Source organism: Adiantum capillus-veneris, chromosome 7 (genome assembly GCF_014529385.1).
Source record: "Adiantum capillus-veneris isolate H3 chromosome 7, ASM1452938v2, whole genome shotgun sequence".
NCBI classification, from domain to species: Eukaryota; Viridiplantae; Streptophyta; class Polypodiopsida; order Polypodiales; family Pteridaceae; genus Adiantum; species Adiantum capillus-veneris.
Window position 1 is genome coordinate 95137331 of NC_140937.1, and position 20237 is coordinate 95157567.

The 20237-nt window shown below is 40.7% G+C and overlaps 1 protein-coding gene across 2 annotated transcripts in view; it reads left to right on the forward strand.

Moving 5' to 3' along the window:
* The first annotated feature begins 14331 nt into the window (after positions 1-14331).
* The window catches only part of LOC147454254 (alpha,alpha-trehalose-phosphate synthase [UDP-forming] 1-like), a 124291-nt gene continuing 118385 nt past the window's right edge, over positions 14332-20237 (forward strand). Inside the window, exons 1-2 of one of the 2 annotated variants that reach the window (XM_086516259.1) lie at positions 14332-14473; positions 14551-15049. In XM_086516259.1, coding sequence (XP_086372385.1) covers positions 14471-14473; positions 14551-15049 — 502 coding nt within the window. In that variant the 5' untranslated portion in view covers positions 14332-14470. Of the gene's footprint in view, positions 15050-20237 lie in introns of both variants that reach the window. The other variant, XM_086516258.1, reaches the window with a different exon arrangement.

Here is a 20237-nt window from a genome sequence, read left to right on the forward strand (position 1 = left end):
GTCTGGCCCCAGGCAAAGGTGCAACGTTTTACCCCAACAAACTCCCACTAGAAAATGTGTTAAACCACTCAGTACATGGTGTGATGTGGAAAGCAACATCGCTATCTAGTAACCAATGTGGAGGAAATGTGTTGTCCATCAACATATCTGCAAGAGGTACACTCGAGGCACGCATGACATCATCGTCATGGCATAAACTGCCATTGGAACTGCCTCTCTAACATGTGTCAAAGCCGTGTGCACGGTTCGTCGTCGCAGCTCTGATACCACTTGTGAGTGCACGTGTGCACGGATGCATGCGTGCACGGTGCGGTGTCGTGCGTGCGGGGAAGGGCAGGAGCACAAGACGGTGTGGGTGGAGCAACCTCAAGAAGTAAGACTTGTTCTTCATATAGAAAGAATAAGGTTATGTACACAGGTGGGTGGGCGGTTGGACACCGGACATCTGGCCCCAGGCAAAGGCGCAGTGCCTTCACCCCAACACACGTTGTCTTTGCATTGCCATGGTGTGCCTAGTATCAATTGATTAGTCAAAGCATTTGGTGGAAGCACAAAAAAGTCATGGGGACATTCATATCCGTTGATGTGTACTTTGAGCTCCACAAAACCTGTAGCGATACTAATGGTTCCATTGAATCCTGTAAACAATATTTGTAGGGGTTGTAGGATCAATTCTGGAATTTGCCGATAAAGATTCCAACTAATCGTATTCATATGAGCACCAGACTTGATCAACGCATGAACCGATAACATTCCAGCTCCTAACTTTACCGCAATGTATGGATCCATATTTGTTCCACCCTCCTCAATGCTGATAATCTGATAGATTGTGTTTTTCCATTTTGTTGCTTGCTCTTTGCTTCTTGATGTGCCTGTTGAATCTCGAGATGTTGCTTTTCCTTATTTCTTTTTGCTGCATGTGCCCTTTCGAGCATCTTTTGTGTCAATGGTAGGTGATATTTTTTCAGTCTGCGACCACTTATCCAATTTAGCATTCCTTGTCCATCCATTGTAGCAAGATTAATGGCCCCACTTGGTAATATTGAGTGAATCATGAAGGGTCCCAATAGCTCTTGCACCCCTTACCTAATGCCTAGCTCTCTTGGTATTTTTCTTGTAGAATTGAGCAATTAGAGAAGGAGGGAAATAACCTCCAATACAGTAAGGCCTTGAAAGATGTCAAGAGCACTATTGAGCAATTGAGAACGATATTGAGAGAATTATTCATGGATTGCTACACACCATCGCCTTCTTGCATGCACAAAAAATACACTCACGATGACATCCATGGCACTACCATCTTGCTCTACTTTGGATGGCATGGCATCTACATAGGCTTCCATGATTGGGGGCAAGCTACCCTCTATCCCACCGCAAAGTCATTTCTTGATTTGCCAAACATGCAGCCATCTACATGTGAAGAGTAGAAGAAGAGGTATTGGTGGGTTGCACCATAATGCATGTCTACAAGCCCACCAATTTATACCAAATCATAGGATATTTATGCACTACTGAGCCATATATTGGAATTTTTGAAGTGCTTTCCCTAGGATGACGACACCAATTACCTCTAGTGGGTATCAAAGTACAACCTAAAATGGTTAGACCGTGCATTTTCACCATTGCAGGTTTATGAACAAATAATGATTGATAGCTATTGCATAATCATTGCATCATGAACCTCATTTTTATAAACTTTTGGAATCATCAATGATTACATCTCTCTTCTACGTCTTTTGATTGTGATGTCTGCCATTATCTTGTTGAATAAGTGATATGTTTGTGATGAATGATTTAAGTTGTGTGTGTTAAATTTTATTGTAAACTTTCTTGAAGGCATGCTCATCAATGGGATCCATCGTTATTGATTTTATTCTTATCTACCATTACCTGGTTGAATAAGCTACATCTTTGTGATGAATGGTTCAAGTTGTTGGATTAAGTAGTAGATGTTGCTTATTTTGTTTTTGTTGATGTTTTGGACTCATTGAAGCCTTTTTTGGGTAGGAGGTGGAGCCTGAGGGCCACAAGGAAGAGCCTACTACCTTGAAGGGGCTCTGATAACTTTGCCTCCCATGATTTTCAAGTCCACTCTCTTGAAGGTCTAAAGACATGCAAAGCACACATCGCCAATGAAGCTTTTACAACTTAGCACAAGAGTATGGCAAGAGGGATGTTGTTGTGATTTATCCAAAAATAGCACACTGAGCCAAACAACAACTAGATTGCCATGTATTTCATCCAACATACTTTTGTATATGATATCTTGGAATGAAGGGTAAATTGGGGGGACCACCCACACAATGGAGGCGTTGGCTTGGGAAGGGATAAGGAAAGGATAGTTATGCAAAAGAGAAGAGGCACCCCCCTCCCCCTAGAAATATTCATGTTTTGATCTTGCCGTTGGAGCATGACCAAATTGTGGAGATGGCCACACAAGGGGCCACATTGGCAAGCCAAGGAGAGAGCACGGCATCTTTGCAAATGAAGCTCACAGAGAAAGACACACACATAGCTAAGCTTGAAGTGACTATAGCAAGATACGAGGCAAATTATGGCCTCTATCACCTATAGCTATTGCAAAGAATGATGTATTTGGCATTGATGATCCTCTAGCTGATGAGTATAAGCATCAAGACATATGAACCACTGTATATCGTAATGTGTTTGATTACCATTGACCCCCTATTTTTTGATTTCTAGTATTTATATAAATAGACAATTCATTTTAGTAAGTCTTTGTACCTTTTTTTACTTTAGAAACTTGTCTACATGTGTAAATTATTAATTTGAATAATGAAAAGTCAAAGAGTGCTCAACATTTTATTTATAAAGTGATTCCAACTGTTTCAACTTTTAGGTAGATCACTCTTGAAACCTGTCTATCACAGTACTAGATCATCAATCTCCTAAGTGAAAATATTTTGATGCCACATCCCAATCCATCTCATCATCACTTCATCATTTGGTAGCAAGGTTTTTATGGGTTTGTGGTGGGTGGAAGTGGTCATGTGTCGCAATCTTTGATGGGGAATGTATTAAATGCATGTTATAAAAGACATACACAAGCTCTTTGGTGCACTCAAGGTTTGAGCAATTCTTGCACTTAGAGTGAATAAAATCATATGCAAACCAATTGCGTTCGTAATTACCCTTAGAGGTTGCAACGAATAGCACTTGAATGGCCACATGCTGGAGTCCACTTTGTCTCCCCCATATTCCTTCGACCACACTATAGCAGAATGATTCTTGATTGCTTCAATGTGCCAGGGATCTCCAAATCTACCTTCTCTATTGGTGTAATCAATATGTTGGTGGAAAACCCCTTTACCCTCGTTATTGGGGAGCAACTGCTCGCATACCTTTTGAAGTCTCCAATGAACTACTTGCTAGAGACATGATCAGGTCCAATAAAAATTTCGCCCCATGCAAATGTGTATGCATATGGGCCCAACAAACTTTTGCAGCCCCCGCTACACACGTCTTCTCTCTAGCAGCAAACATGGTTTAATTCTTTTGTTTTTTTGATAGCTTCACACATCAAGCAATGCACCTTGCCAATTACAAGTTTGTTGGTTTTGACATTCCTTAAGAGCTTCACATAAGGATTGCTTATACTGGATACCTTCTCTATATTGCACCAAAAAATAGATGATTGGACAAGAGACATGCATTTTTTAGCAATGGCTTAATAGCTTGGATACTTTGAGAGACATCTCTCTCATCTCTGATTGGCAACTATCTGTGTCAATGTTGCATCAATAGCCAAGAGACCGTCCAAAACATACTAAATAGTTGTAAGAAAATTTCACAAAAGATTTGGAGGGCCTTGTTAGGTGATTTGGCCCAAAATAGTGCATATGTGAATTGGTGCTCTTTGAAAAAATTCACCACATGGTTGGCGTTTAGAAAGACCTGCTTTATAATTCCAATATCTTTCAACAGTAGGTTCGATGTATAGGTTACACATGGTATATGTGTGATCCCATGGTACTATTTTTAAATGGCCAGGCTTGCACCCTTGTAGTTTGAGGCATTGTTGTTTACCATCACTACCAGTTGATGGCGCGCTCATACACCTTTGTTAAGAAGTTCATTGTATTCTCTTTAGAGAGATGTCAATTTCTTCCAATTGATCCCTTGGGGCAAATGACCATCACATTGATCAATGGTTTTTTCTTATAGTTGGTGCACCCATCCAATACTACGGTACAACCAAACATTGAGAAAAAATCAAGCATTGTTTGCTTGGTATCTCCTTCATGATTTCCTTAACCTTATCCATGTATTATGTGCACATTTTGTTGGAGTCAAGTAAAATAGGCCCTTTTTTATAGTGGGAATCAAAGCATTCCTAAAAAGAATATTTCTAATGATGGTGAATGAAATCCCACATACTATGAAATCCTTAGTCCACTTTAGGTGCAATGCCTACAAGTCTTGCTTCTAGAATGCTACCTGCAATGTTTGTAGGGTGGTGGATCTAATCTACACTTGGGCTCGCTTCCATTGATCCTTTGATACTTGGAAAAGGAACCTATGAACATTGACCTCTTTGCCTCAAGGTACTTATGTTGTCATCTTCAATGTCCTCGTGTACTTTTGTCAAGGCTTGGTTAGATGGTCCCACTCTATATGCCCCAACCTTTTTTTTTTAATAGAATGCACTCCTTTATCTTTGCTCTATTTTATGTAGCTTACAAAGTGAAACCAAATATCCACAATTGGTGCTCCACATTCCAATAGACTTTTATTGACACAAAATAAGTGCTCCTCGATGCAAGTTGCATTGTCATTGAAGGCATGGATGCAAGTGTTGCATTGGAGCCTAGAAACAATTTTTCCTTGGTGAAGCTGTTGCACATATAACCACTCCTTTCTTCACACCATATTCTTTGAGCTTTATAGCTACTTCCTACAATGTTCACAAACCATAGGGTTAATTTTTCCATCTCATTTTGGATCTCTAGATGTTGTTGATGTCTTGCACCCGAGCATCGAATTCATCTTCACAGCTGCACCCTTGGAGAGATTGAAGAGGACATTCCACCCGATTGGCATGCCTTGATCTAGAGACAGACTACTTCTTCCCATCAAGGATGATGGGTGTACTTTGATCCGATCTCAGGAGAACCGATTGTTGCTCAGTAGGGGACTCTAGTCTTTAGCATCACGTAGACTAGCCTTCATAGAGCGATGATGATGTCCCTCTAACCTTTTTGAGTACATAGTCTCCAATGCGCGCGCGCGCACACACACACAAAAGGGGAGGAGTGAGAGAGAAGAAGAAGAAGAAGACAGTTTTAATGTTGTAGGAAACTATCCACAGAGAGAGAGAGAGAGAGAGAGAGAGAGAGAGAGAGAGAGAGAGAGAGAGAGAGAGAGAGAGAGAGAGAGAGAGAGAAAAGTTCGCTCCAAAAAAACTTATTTTGGAGTGAAGCGAGCTTTCTTTTTTTGGATTGGTTAGTTGAGAAAAATCTAAAAAAATCTCCCTCTATTCATATCCCCTAAAATTACATGATGTATTATCCTCTAACCCTAAACCTAATGCTTTAATTATTACAAAAAGGCAAGGAATTGTCCATGGCATTCATTATATTTCTATAGGCTAAGTCTAAGGCTTAACACTTCATATGCCAATGCACATATACATGAAAAATAGAAGAGCTATTGGTTCCAATGGCATCAACTATCTTTTGATATTAAAGAGATGGCCTATAGAAAACTTTAGAGCTCGTTTATTTTCAATATGGTATACGTGCAAAGGCCAAAACTAGTGTTTCCTACATTCAAGCTACATTAAAGGAGTCACCTATATTCTACTTCCTATCTGGCTTACTTAAAAAAAGATTGATTAGTCGCAAGATTCTCTTCCACCACCAAAAAGACATCCATCCCTGTCTCTATGTGATGTGCACCTCCTGATCCCCTCTACACCCATCCCTCTATGACCCCCCTCCACAAACATCCCTCACAACACCTTTCTCCAACAACCCTTGACTAGCAAAATAATCATCAAGAGAAGCGAGGATCTTGCATGTAGAAGAACGAGCTCCAAAGCATGAAAGCGAAGGAGCCTTGAGGGATTGTGTACCACATGGCACAATGTGAGCTCCTGTAATTTTGAGAGAATTTTTTGTACATTATATATGAATAGCTTAGGCCGTACTTGTCAATGCAAGGGGGAGAGGAGTGGCAAGGGAGAGGAGCAGGTCACCTTTGTACGCTCTTCTAGTTGGAGAGGTGGAAATGCAATCCTAGGGCGGAGGTAATTTTCTCCAACTAGAGAGAGGGAGATGCCATGGTAGGGGTGGAGGTAATCAAAGAAATTCCTTTACACTAAAGGCCATGGGATCTTATATGAACCCGAATCGGTGGGATCAAGTGCCAATGGCGAGCGATTGTTTCTTTGACGCTGTTTGCTTGGAGTTCTTCCGGTGGGCACTTTTCTTAGTGCACGTCATATGTGCCCTTCTGCTTGTGTCCGTTGCTTGACTGCGAAAGAGAATGTTTTCCACCTTGTTACAAAACCGGGCACCCTCCTGTTGCATGTGGTTAACTGCAATTGGGATAGCTGGCTTAATGGTTAATTATGTGTTGTCTATTTGAATTTTAGTGTAGATTGGAACTCTGGGAGTTGACGAGGAGGCGCCGGCAAATAATAATTCTCTATCATTTTATCCTAGCACAGTATTTTAGAAATAAGCCCCTTTGTAAATAGGACAGTGAGAACCCACCCTAAGAGGGTCGTGCAATAACTAGTGTGTACCACTCATTACTAAAGTGGAACTAAAGTGTAAAAGAGGGGCCTCCAATTTTGGCACCAATAATAAATCAAAATATTAAATACCAATTCCATAAGAGAGGTGTTGTGGAGTTTGGGGCTATGATTTTAGGCCGTTCTTGTGTAGATGCTCTCAATTTTCCATCTCCCCTCTCTTAAGCTATTCTGTGTTTGTTGTGTACTCCTTAGTTAAGTCTACATCTTCTCTTCCATGTTCTTACACCTTTTTACATCTTGTCTCTATCAATTTTATGCTTTTAGTATGTGTGTGTGTGTGTCATAGTCTAGGTGTGTGTGTGTGCGCGCTTGGAAATTGGGGAAAGAGGTTGACAGGTTGATGGTGATGTTTGTGAGCGATTATTGAAGTGTTCTAAGCAACTGGTCCCCCCCCTTTCTTCCCAACAATGGTATCAGCACAAAAGGTTTGAGGAAATTACGAATCAACAAGTGACAAATTAAATCTGCTTAATGACATCGAGATTCGGTATGGTCAGCTTACATTTCAATTGATGGTTAATTCTTGTGGATTGTGAAGATGGAATAGCAAGAATCAAAAAGTCGAAAGGGATTTGAAGATTTTGAAGAAGAACTTTGAAGAGGAGGTATTGGCCATTGAAGGCGGAAGAGCAAGGACACAAAAAAATTTAAGAAGCCTGGCTAATTGTGGTATAGATTCGATAATTGAAAATCGGCCTTGAGAAGAAGGAGTTATGGCAAGGGAGTACAAAGATTCTGAAGATCTTCCCAAAGACAACACAAACTTCTCTTTGCTCAATAGCCATGCGAAGGCGGCAACCGCTTCTGTCGAAGAATTATCCATCTTTGAAAGTCCCAAAAAAACTAGTGTGATCCAACCCTTGCATGCAGAATACTCCTATGATGGACCTCGACCAAATCCTGGGGGAATTGCATCACAAGGGGCACCTTGGGTTGTGGACCACTTTCCTCTTCTGCCCCGTGGCCTAAAACCGGCTCTGGAAGGCGTCCCCGTCACTTTTCTGCAGCACGCTATTGGCCATTCCTACCTGCATGCTGTCAACCTCTCAAGTTAGTGCGTCCACACACACACTTTATGGAAAGAAAAAGCAAGGCCTTAATTTACCCCTGGTCGACCGCCCAAGTAATCTTCCCAATTCAGGAAGCCATTCAAACCACAATCTCTTAGTCGGCCACCACGACCACGAAAGTTGGCCTTCCTTCATCGACCATCTTCACATGTCATTTCAAAGAGATTGGGCACTCTTCAATTAGCTTTTGGCCAGATTTACAATGTCAAAGGCAACCCATTCAATCGAAGCTATATATATATATATATATATATATATATATATATATATATATATATATATATATATATATATATATATATATATATATATATATAAAACCCTTCAAGTAGAGTTCATTCACAATCGAATTGCTCAAGATCCCTCAAGCTATACCATTTTCAACTATCGTGAGCCTAGTTACCTAATATTATTCCACCAAAACAATACCAGATGACAATTTGGGTGACATAACGGAGGTCGGCCCTACAAAATAAATTTTACCGTGAAGAGTAAAATTATTTTACCGAAAACGTCAAAGACATTAATTTGGAGCTAGCCATCACCGGTTCATCATCTCCAAAGTCTGACCAGATTCTTAAATTGTTATTGCCATCATCTTTTGGGGACACGGGATATTGGACGCCGCGAACTCGATCGACTCATAGACCAACCGTTTGGCCGCTCACCTTTTCAGCAATTTCCTTGCACATTACCATTCTAGACTGGACGCCAACACAATCTTAAGCTGAGTACATTTTATTTCTGTCATTTCTTTTATTCTCTCTCACTTATTTGCATAATGCATCTGTAAAAATCTCCATATAGCCATTTTAAATTTCAAAACACACAGTTTTTTTTTAAAAAAAAGGAAAGAAAAAAAAAAGCAAGAAATCATGGCACACCTTCCACAAGCACCCACAATTGCTGAGCAGCTTGCCAATCTGCAACAATATCTCACGTATGAACACATGCGAAGGCAGGAGCTTGAAGATAAATTATTGCATTCTGCACGCATAGAATCTGCACCGGCACCCAAGCAAAACAAAATTAGCAGAAAAGCCTCCACTTTCAAAGATTTTGATGGTACTAAAGATGCTACCACGGTTCTAGCATGGGTTAGTCAATTAGATGACTATGTTCATGATGAAGACTTTCCCGAACGTGAAATGGTAAATGTGCATCAAATCATCTTACCAATAGCAATGCGCTGTGGTGGAACGTCACCAAACAGCATGGGAAAAGACCACGTACCTCACATGCATTCAAAAAGCTATTTTTACCTTAATTTTTTCCCACACATTATAAAGCTAAAGCACGACACCAGTGGGATTTAATTTGACAGGGTCGAAATGAAGATGTCCAAGGCTATACTGATCGTTTTTGGAACTGTTTAATTCAAGTGCAAGCTGTTGAACATGTCAGCCGCAGGAAATTAAAGCATAAATATATATCTGGCTTAACACTACAAATTGGTGTTGAGGTAGATATGTTGGAACCAGATTCACTGTCAAAGCTATTAATTTGGCCCTTAAAGCGGAGAAGAAGAAAGGAGGACAACTCTCTCACATCGAACAAACTGCTAACACTGACCGTAACAAGAGAGCTTTTTTCTCTCCTAACTTTGATAGGAACAAACGTCAAAGCCGTACCTTTTTCAAGAGACGCAAATTTGACACTTTTGCTACAACTTCTCAACCTCATAGCAACAACAACAACAACACGCAGCAACGAGGCAACCAAAATTCTTTCAACCAAAGTCCTGCTCAAAACTCTAATGGTAATAAAAAGGTGGAGTGTTTCAAATGTTTTCAATATGGTCACTATGCAGATAAGTGCCCAAAAAGTCATGCTAAGAGCAATAGCCAATCCAATGGACAATCCAATGGAGTCAACCAAAATCAAGCCAAAAACCCTTCGACAATAATCGCCCCAACGGTGCTATTGTTAAGCTCATCAAAGATGCTAATCCCGACAACATGTGAAGCTTATTACGGTGAGGGATATGATCCTGAGTATGATCATGATGACAACCCATCTTCAGGTACTCCTATATATCCTCAAACTTTCTTTAACGTGCAAGGCGCAGTCAAGGGTGAAAGTGTCATCATTCTTTTAGACAATGGCAGTAGCCATGATTTTATTTCTGTATGGTTGGCACAACAACTATCTCTCTCTGAAATTTCTTCCCCTGACAAGGTCAAAATTGTTTTTAATAATCAACATTTTAATTGCAAAACCCAATTCACTGTTGAAGTTTGCATTTGTGAATTTACACAAGCACGTACATTTTTGGTAGCACCATTGCATGGTCTTGATATGATTTTGGAACTGCCATTTTGTTGAATTTGATCCACCGATTAATTATAAAACACATACCATGTCTCTCACTCATAATAATAAAAATTTATTTATCCAAGCAACACTAGCACACTAAAAATTTCCACTCCTTTCTCACACTCAAGCCAAAAGAACCAATCGAAAACAAGGGAAAACATACCTAGTGTTAGTAAATCAAATTTCCACCGAAACCAAAACCTCACATGACTCTTCACATTATGATTTTTTCTCACAATTTGAGAATTGTTTCATGCATGATCTACCACCTGGAATACCACCTTCATGCCCAAAAGATCACAAAATAGATATTATTTCGGGTAGTGAACCTCCCTGTAGAGCACCTTATCATGTAAATCCAACTGCACACAGGGAGATACAAACTCAAATCACTGACTTGCTTGATTGAGGACTTATAAGACCTAGTAGTTCACCATACGAAGCTCCAGTACTTCTTGTTCAAGAAGAAAAATGGGACTTTTTGTATGTGTATTGACTACAGGGCTTTAAACAAGATCACCATCAAGAATAGGTTCCCTATTCCTATAGTGGATGATCTACTAGACAAACTAAAAGGGGCAAACATCTTTAGCAAAATTGACCTCAAATCAAGGTATCACCAAGTCAAAAATGTTTGATCAAGGTGTATACAAAACTGCTTTCAGAACACAAACGGGACACTATGAATTTCATGTCATGCCATTTGGTTTGACAAATGCATTAGCCACATTCACATGCATGATGAATAGAATTTCCATTAACCATCAAGATTTTGTGATTGTATTCTTTGATGACATTCTTGTATTCAATAAATCAGAACAAGAACATAAAGAGCATTTAACACGTGTATTTGAACTGCTTGCACACAACCACTTGTATTTGAATCCTTAAAAGAGTTGATTTTTCCAATATGAAATTGAATATTTCGGACACATTGTATCGAGTAAGGGAATCCATGTAGACCCTAAGAAAATTGAAGCCATTCAATCATGGCGTAGACCCAAAAATTTGCATGAACTTCGTTCTTTTATTGGTCTATGCAGTTATTACAGGAAGCTTGAACATAACTTTGCTTAAAAATCTCATTACCTCACTCTCTTGCTAAAGAAAAATTCTCCTTATGTATGGACTGCTTTGCAAGAAAGTTCCTTTAATGCACTCAAGAATGCTTTGATAAATGAACTAGTATTGCAATTGCCTGATTTGATAGACCATTCTTTGTTGTTGTCACTGATGCTAGTGGAAAAGGTATCGGTGCAGTCCTTATGCAAGATAACCATCCACTCGCATTTGAAAGTCGTAACTTTCAACCATCTGAAGCAAAAGTTAGTACATATGACAAATAGTTAACTGCTGTTGTACATGCTTTGAAAATTTGGAAACACTATTTAATGGGTGTTGATTTAATCATCAAAACTGATCAACAACGTATCAAGTATTTACTGTCTCAACCCTTAGACATATTAGTGGATTGCCTTCATACAGAGTTTTCAACCCAACATTCAATACCAACTTGGTAAGGAGAATGTTGTGGCTGATGCTTTGAGTCAAAGACCCTCTCTTAATAACCTATCAACCATTACGGGTACTTCATTTGATTCAATGCATGATATTTATGCACAAGATGATAATTTCAAAACCATATGGTTGCACATGATTGAGAACTCTGTGCACACATTTTTGGAATACATTATTCAAGAAAACTTTCTTTATTATAAACAGAAAATGTGTGTAACTAAACCTTTTTGTACATTGATCATTGAAGAGTTGTACAAACCACCCTATGCTGGACATAGAGGATTTGCTGCTACTTTCCAAAATTTATGTCATGATTTTTTTTGGCCTACGATGAAAGCTAATGTTAAACAGTATGTTTCAACTTGTTTAATTTGTCAAAAGGTCAAAGCAACAATAGGTAGGAAATTGTGACACCCTCTCCCTATTCCTGAAAAACCTTGGGAACATATTTCAATGGATTTTGTCATTGGAATTCCACTTACTGTTCACAAGCATGATATGATTTGGAATTCCATTGATCGCTTTTCCAAACAAGAATACTTCATTTCTTGTAAGAAAACACTCATAGCACATCATGCTGCACTTCTATTTCTTAAAGCTGTCTTTCCACATCATGGTTTGCCTAAAAGTATAATGTTTGATTGAGTTTTCAAATTTTGTAGTGCTTTCTGGACTACTGTTTTTGAAAATCTTGGAACCACACTTGATTTTACTTTTGCATTCCATCTTGAGTCTAATGGTCAAACCGAAGTCACTAATCGCACCATCATTGACTTGTTAAAAGCTTATGTCTCTTCTCAACCCAAGAAATGAAATCATTACCTGCATATTCTATAGTTTGCATAAAGCAACACCACTCACACTACCACATGTAAATCTCCATTTGAAATTGTTTTTGGTCATTCTCTGCCTACTCCTACTTCTCGTCTTTCCCATATTGTGCCTGCCGCTGATAATTTTACTTCTAATTTTCTTGATATTTATGCAACTGTGCATTCTCCCATTAAACACTCACAAGAACTTTACACTAAGCATGCTAACAAGCACCGCAAGGCACACCAATTCAAAGAAGGTGATTATGTTATGCTTTGCATTGAAAACAAAGGATCAAAAGTGTCGATACTAATGTTTTTGCTCTTCGTTTTAACGGTCCTTTAAAAATTTATGTTGTGATCAATGATGTTTAATTTTGTTTAAACCTACCTTCACATTGGCACATTCATAATGCTTTCCACATTAGTTTTTTAAGACCTTTCAGAGGACCCTTACCTACACATCACATTTATGAGGACCCACCTTCACTTGTGGACCAAGAAGAACAACTCATCCCTGCACAAATAGTTGAGCACGAGACCACCACCATACTCATTGGCACAGTTTATAACCGCTATCTTTTGACCTTCAAAGGCCACCCTCGAGAGGATGCCAATTGGACGGCTGAAAAAAATTTCCGCAACTTCCCATACCTTCTCCACACTTTTCATCACTCACAGTCCAGTTGATTCTTTAGTGAGCAACTCAGGACAATTGCTATCCCTGGTGTGAGGGATGTTACGAAACTGAGCACCCTCTTGTTGCATGTGGTTAACTGCAATTGGGATAGCTGACTTAATGGTTAATTATGTGCTGTCTATTTGGATTTTATTAACAATGAGTGCATGATGGTTTGTAGATTAACATGAGTGCATGATGGTTTGTAGATTGGAACTTTGGGAATTGATGAGGAGGTACCGTCAAATAATAATTCTCTGTCATTTTATCCTTGCACAATATTTTAGAAATAAGCCCTAAGAGGGTCATGCAATAACTAGTCTGTACCACTCATTACTAAAGTGAAACTAAAGTGTAAAAGAGGGGTCTCCAATTTTGGCAGCAATCATAAATCAAAATATCAAATATCAACTCCATAAGAGAGGTGCCGTGAGTTTGGGGCTATGATTTTAAGCATTTCTTGTATATAGATGCTTTCAATTTTCCATCTCCCCTCTCTTAAGCTATTCTATGTTTGGTGTGTACTCTTTAATTAAGTTTACATCTTCTCTTCCATGTTCTTACACCTTCTTACAACTTGTCTCTATCAATTCTATGCTTTTAGTGTGTGTGTGTGTGTTTAGGTGTGTGTGTGTGCTTGAAAATTGAGGAAAGAGTTTGACATGTTGATGGTGATGTTTGTGAACCATTGTTGAAGTGTTCTAAGCAACGGGTCTCCCCCCTTTCTTCCCAACACACCTATTGTGGGATTGCTGCGTTACTCGAGATTTCCTTCGCCGCATATCGGCTTGTATGTGGCTCTGTTTTCTAGTGATGGTTTTCCACAAACGGTTTTGGGCATTTGGCATTTCGTCACTTACATTCCAACGATTTGTGGTCTTCTTTGTGGGTCAGATATTGAGCTTACTATTCCACTGCATTAATGTAGATCCCTTCTTGTGCTTCAAGCTTTCTATTAGGCAAACTTTAGAGTTAAAGTTGGTGATATCACCGCAGAGATACATTAGTTTTCCTATGAATGCTTTTAGGAATATTGTACAACTGAACATTTATGTGTTCTTTCCGTTGTATATGTTTTTTGGGTGGGTTTTACTCACTTTGAGGTTTCCGAGTAGTAATTAGAAATGAAGATTCCATCAGCTCACATAAATAGCGAGGGACCATTGCTTTTCATAGTACGGCCATTATCCGATTAAAAACACAGTTTGAACGACAGTCAGTGGAGGTAGCTCGGATGCCACTTAGCATCATCAAGTTTCCCATGCACACATGCGCTGTGCACAGTTGAGTGTCCATGGTTAGCTTAGCTCTCATAATCTCAACTCTAATTGGCAGATGAAGAAAGATGCCATGCCTTACTCTCTCTTCCTGCAGAAGGGTAGCACCTCCGAGCAGCCAGGCCGGAGGTCATCTGGCCACAGAGACGGCCCACCTCGACGATTCTCCCTCTCCACTCCTGATGAGCTCGGCAATGGTCGCACTGCTGCGGCAGCACACTTCGAACGTGCGTCCTCTCTCTCTGATGAAGAGTACCTCGTTTCTGACCATCTTCAGCAGCTTTCATCATCAAGCAAGCATGATTCGCATGGAGAGCCAGCTTCTCTTGCTTCTTCAAGAGTACAGAGGCTTTTGCAGCAAAGGCAACTCAAGCACGATAGGGAGGCTTGGTATCGAGGAGACGGGTGGATTGGGAGGCCTATGATTTCTCCGGACTCCGTGTCAAAGCTTGTGCCCAACTGCATGAATGATGTCAGGGACGGTGGCAGGCAGCGCCTGCTTGTCGTTGCAAACCGCCTCCCTGTTTCTGCCACACGTAAGGGCAATAATTGGTCTTTGGAAGTCAGTGCCGGTGGATTGGTTAGTGCTCTTTTGGGTGAGCTCTCTGCTTTGTTTTTAGTTATCTGTGTTTAAAACCTTGCACCATAATGGCTCCTTCTGACAAGATCAGTGAACAATTGGGTTATGTTTTTTGGTTGTTCTTTCTTTGCTCTCCATCAAATCTTGACTGCTGAATTCAAAAGACATACAATACCATGTTTATGGTGTAGATCACGAGGCTTGCTTGCGGGAAACTCCGTACGTTTAGAGAGGACGGTACCTAGCTAATAGAAACATACACCAACTACATTAGTACACACTTACTAAATAAGTAGAGCTATGATGTATTATTTTGTTCTCTTTATTTTTGATTGATAGAGCTCCTAACTACGCGTGTGGCAGTTAGCTGTATGTTATCAATCCAGTTCTATGATATTTGTTCCAATTGTCGTTTTTGTACTTTTGATTTATTGTTCATATGGTAATTTCACTTAAATGGTCTTTACTTTGCTCATTGGTTCAGAATTTCGAGAACATTGGAAAATTGGCTAAGATATAGAGGTAAACTTTTCGTTTAAATTAACAACTCTTTCAATTCAAAAGAAGCCATGCAACATATGCCAATCAAAGGTCACACCAATTTTCCCAACAATATTAGTGAAACATCAAACCATAATAGGATGCATACACAGTCACCATACACTTTCGACCTCTTTAAGCTCCCTTGTACTAATGTTGTGGGTGACTGGAGGAGTGACTCTTAGTGCCTTTGTATCTCAAGTAGGTTAAAACCCAGCTGACTTTGTTCTCTCAACTTCATCAACTCTCTTAGTGTGGGCTGCCCTGTGAAATTGTGAATCGAGCATTGTGTCGGTCCTATAAGGGCATGTGCATCCATAATGCTCCTTACTCTCTACTTCTGCTGATAGAGCCTGCAAGTCCTGTCTGCTCTAGGAATGCGTGCAACTTGGCTGGACTCAATCTTGAATCTGTGTGATGACATTCTGAGCTGTCAAATTCCCACACGCGGACAGTGTGTGGCATGCATACATCCATGTGGTGTGGCCTCGAAATAAAACCCATTCTCTAGGATGCTCATCTTCAATAGGCACTGACTCTATGTACTCATGCACGTGACTCCATCAATCCAGTACTTCTATAAAGACATCAGCACTGATCAATCACATTTCTGTCAAGGGTTTCAGATACAAATCAAGATCATTGTAACCTATTTAGCAATCACATCTAGACCATGTTGATCTTTTCACGGATGTCGATCTACTAAATCTTGTTACTATCAGATTCATATCCTTTCTTCAATCAAGCAAACCATGCTCATGACCATCCCCATAAGACAGTACATGCAATCCACAAAATCAGACACTTAGTTCACATTGGACACTGTGTTTCGATCATCCAATCTAGCCACCTCATTCCATCTAGAACTCTTGATGCACTTAGATCAATGTGCAGCCATCTCATCCTTCCGGAACTCTTGAGACACTCACACCAGTATCCAGTCATCTCATCCAGATAGACATCTTGGTGCACTAGAATCTCATCCAGATAGACATCTTGATGCACTAGAATCTCATTCAGATTTCATTCACTTAGCCATCACATCCAAATCTCGTTGATCTCTAAGAGATGTCTAGATGAACTAAGTTCAAATCATTCATTAGACAAAATGCTACAGACATTTGATCTTTCTCTACATGTCTCTTAACAATACACACATGAAAGAGCACATGTTTTCAATTCAATCAAGGAAATTTTCAATTTAGTGCACATCTGTTCATAAAGTCATTCCACAAAATACTGTCAGCTCGTTAGTATCCCAAAATCTCAAAGAGAAATTAGTGACTTTATTCAATCTAGGCAATGTGACTCCCCTCTTGTGCAGCCGGCACCACGCTAGATCCAACATGTTGATTCATCGGTAACTTTTGGCACAAAACATTGCTAATAATCCAAAAGCTTCAAGGTACATCTCTCTTTGAAGAGAATTTGCGATGCTCTCCTCCTCCATCCACTCTGCATCGAGGGCCAAAAAGTACCCTTGACCAAATTATCCGGTGGACCTAGCTTACCTTTCTCTTTTTCTTGTGCCCTGTGACCTATTGGTAACTCCGCTGGCCTCCCAGTCCTTGGCACCTAAATCTGGATCTTTGGAATTCTTTGTTCTACCAATTAATTCTCTTTATTTTCTTTTCTTGTGCCCTGGGACTTGTTGGTAGCCTTGCTGGCCTCCTCTGTTCGTTGGCATTTCAGTTCCAATCGTCAAACTTTTCTGATGAACCATTAGTTGATTCCTCTGCTTCGTCGGAACACTGAGGTGCACTATCATTTGATTCCCTTTCTTCTCCAAAATTTTCTAATAAACTTTCATTTGGTTCCCTTTGTTCGCCGAAACCCTCGGATGCACTATCGTCTGGTTCCCTTATTTCTCTGGGATCCTACGACGAACTTTTATCCGGTTTCCCAAATTCATTCTCTTCACTTCTGTTGCAGTTAATACTGTCAAATTTCCTTTGGCAAACCACATCAAAGCCGCTCAATCTGGTCTCTTAAAGTGATCCTCCAAAACGAGGACACTGTCAAAAAGGTATCCCAAAACCTCTAGCAGTAGTCATCCAACGCGTCTTTCTTAGTCATTCTCAGATGATGCCAAGCGGTGATGACATCTTCATATTCTTATGATATCCAAGTTGACGTGAAAATTTTCTTGAATTTTACTCACGTCCTAGGTGCTTCTTTGCGTAACAACAGAGTAGACCACCATGTCTGTGCATTTCCTTTCAAGTAAGTAGCACCTTGGAGCGTTCCGAGAACCAATCTCCCGAGAAAGTGACTTCAAATTGTTGTATGAACTCAAGGGCTCAATGGGCTTATTGGTAGCCTGAAAACGTGTTTGTAGCTTGAAAAAGTGTAAAACTTGAATGCTTGACCCCCGTCCTTGAGCTTCTTGTTCTTTTTCTCATTGTCAAAAGAGGATGAGCTCTCCTTCCTTGAACTGTTAGATGGCATCCCATGCCTTCTAAACTTTTTCAGATATTTGCTTTTCTTGCCTTGTCTCTGCTTCTTCGGCCTTTTCTCATCCTCACTGGAACTAGAGGACGACGAACTGTCGGAACTCTTTGAAGACGAAGAAAAATGTAAGTCATCCTCAAAACAAACACGCTTCTTGGATCTGCTTACCACCTCGAAAGTTGACTCCTGGCCTAGATATCCGGGGAAATCCGCCGATTTTTTCTTCTTCCGAGAGTGCTTCAAGCCTTTCATTAATTGGTTCATCTTCTTTTCAAGAGCCCTATCCATCTCTTTCTGCGAGTACAATTTCCACTGTTCTGCAATCCTTCCCGTCTCGAGAGGAGAATCAATGGCCTCTCGCCATTTTGAGTGAATCTCATCAATCAGATAATCCTTTAGGTACATCACATATTTCGGGTTTCTGGAGTACTCGATCAATCTTTTTACACAAGTATCAACCTGTAGTTGACATTTGTACTCCGCTCTAGCCAAATTCCCCGCCGTAAATTTGTCTAAATCTCCTTTGGTTTCTGCAATTTCCACGTTGGGTTTAAACTTTTCTTCGTCTCCGTGGAGAGGGTTGTTGTCTCTGTTGATTCTTCGTGAGAACCCATGTGTGCTGCAGAAGGGATCGTATTGTACGTAGAAGAAGAATCTTTTTGAGTTTTGATACCACTGTTATAGGCTTGGACACTCCAATCGAGAAATCAATAGCAACACACGAATAGAAATTGCAAAATCACTGAACTTGACGAACGAGAGAGAGAGAGAGAGAGAGAGAGAGAGAGAGAGAGAGAGAGAGAGAGAGAGAGAGAGAGAGAGAGAGAGAGAGAGAGAGAGAGAGAGATGGATTGAATTATCATCCACGGAGGTCAAATATGGCCTACGGACCGAAAAACAAAACAGTACAAAGGATTCCTTCTAAGTGAAGGAATTGTAAGATACATCTCAGTTAAGGACTGAGGGTCCAACGATGGGTGAACAAAAAAAAGAGAAGATAAGATGAACAAAACGTAAGGATGGGTAGGTGAGGGGGGAGCCGGTTTAGGAGTTCGAAACTCTTGGATAATGGCTTTACCTCCTCGATAATCTGCCCATTTTCTGCTGTGCGCGCTTCTCACATCTTTTGTAGTTCTGTCTTCTTCTGCTTGAGTTGGGTGGGTGTAAGGTCTTCTGCAAACCAAATTTTAGTGTCCTTGAGAAGCTTCGATTGCTCAAGGAGTTTGATTCGGTCGGCCTTGGTCTTGAAAGTGAGGATTGCATGGTTAGTGCGATGTTCGTGTGTAAGGGAGGCGATTGTTGCTGGATCCCAGTGTATCATGTGGGTTGTTGTTTGGATGCAGGAAAAGGACTCATGGAACTTGAGACCCCCTTTTTCTTTCCAGTCGCTTGGAAGCCCGCCAATGCGAGCATTGAGGGCGATATCCTCTTGTTGTTGTCGTTCCATGGACGCCACACGGTCTTCAACCTTGTGGAGGATGACCTCCTGCACTTGATTCTTGACCGCCTTGGTGAGGGTGGCCTCTACTTTTACCTTTGTTTTGTTGGGCTTGATTTCCATCTGTTCCATCTCTTCCGTCTTGCCGTTCTCCACTGCGGTGAGCCGAGCCTCGATGGCAATGAGTCTTTGTTTCAGCTCATCATTCTCCTTACGGAGTCTTTCAATTTCATTTTGAGGCGGGCATTGCTGTCCATCTTTGGGGGTGTTGCCACGACCCCAGCAAAGGTGGGCTTGCCTCAGGATGAGGCGCGAGTGGCCATGTTGGTTGCTCGAAAGATGTACTCAAGGGAAGCTTCCTGATTGTTGCTCAAAAAACAACACCTCTTGTGCTCAAAAGATGCACCCAAGGGTTTCCTGTTTTTGTTCAAAAGTACACCGGAGGTGTGGTCGCAGTTCTAGTCGGAGCCGTGCAGTCGGGGACAGAGGTCGTGAACGAGGATAGCGTTGGCACAGGTGGTTCTTGTAAGGTGCAACGGAAGTGATTGTTGAACTTTGCTCAAGATGAGTGCTCCGAACTGTGCTCAAGGATTCCTTTTACTTACGGAAGGGAGAGCCTTCCGTTCCTTTAGTGAGAGAGTGCAAGTGATCACAAACAAGTGGATAAACACTGTGAATGAAGGTGCATGAGACTGAGAGATAGAGAGAGAAGAATACGACACCAGAATGTTGTCAAACCCTCCTCCGAAGGCCCCACTCTCTATGGCGAGAGCGG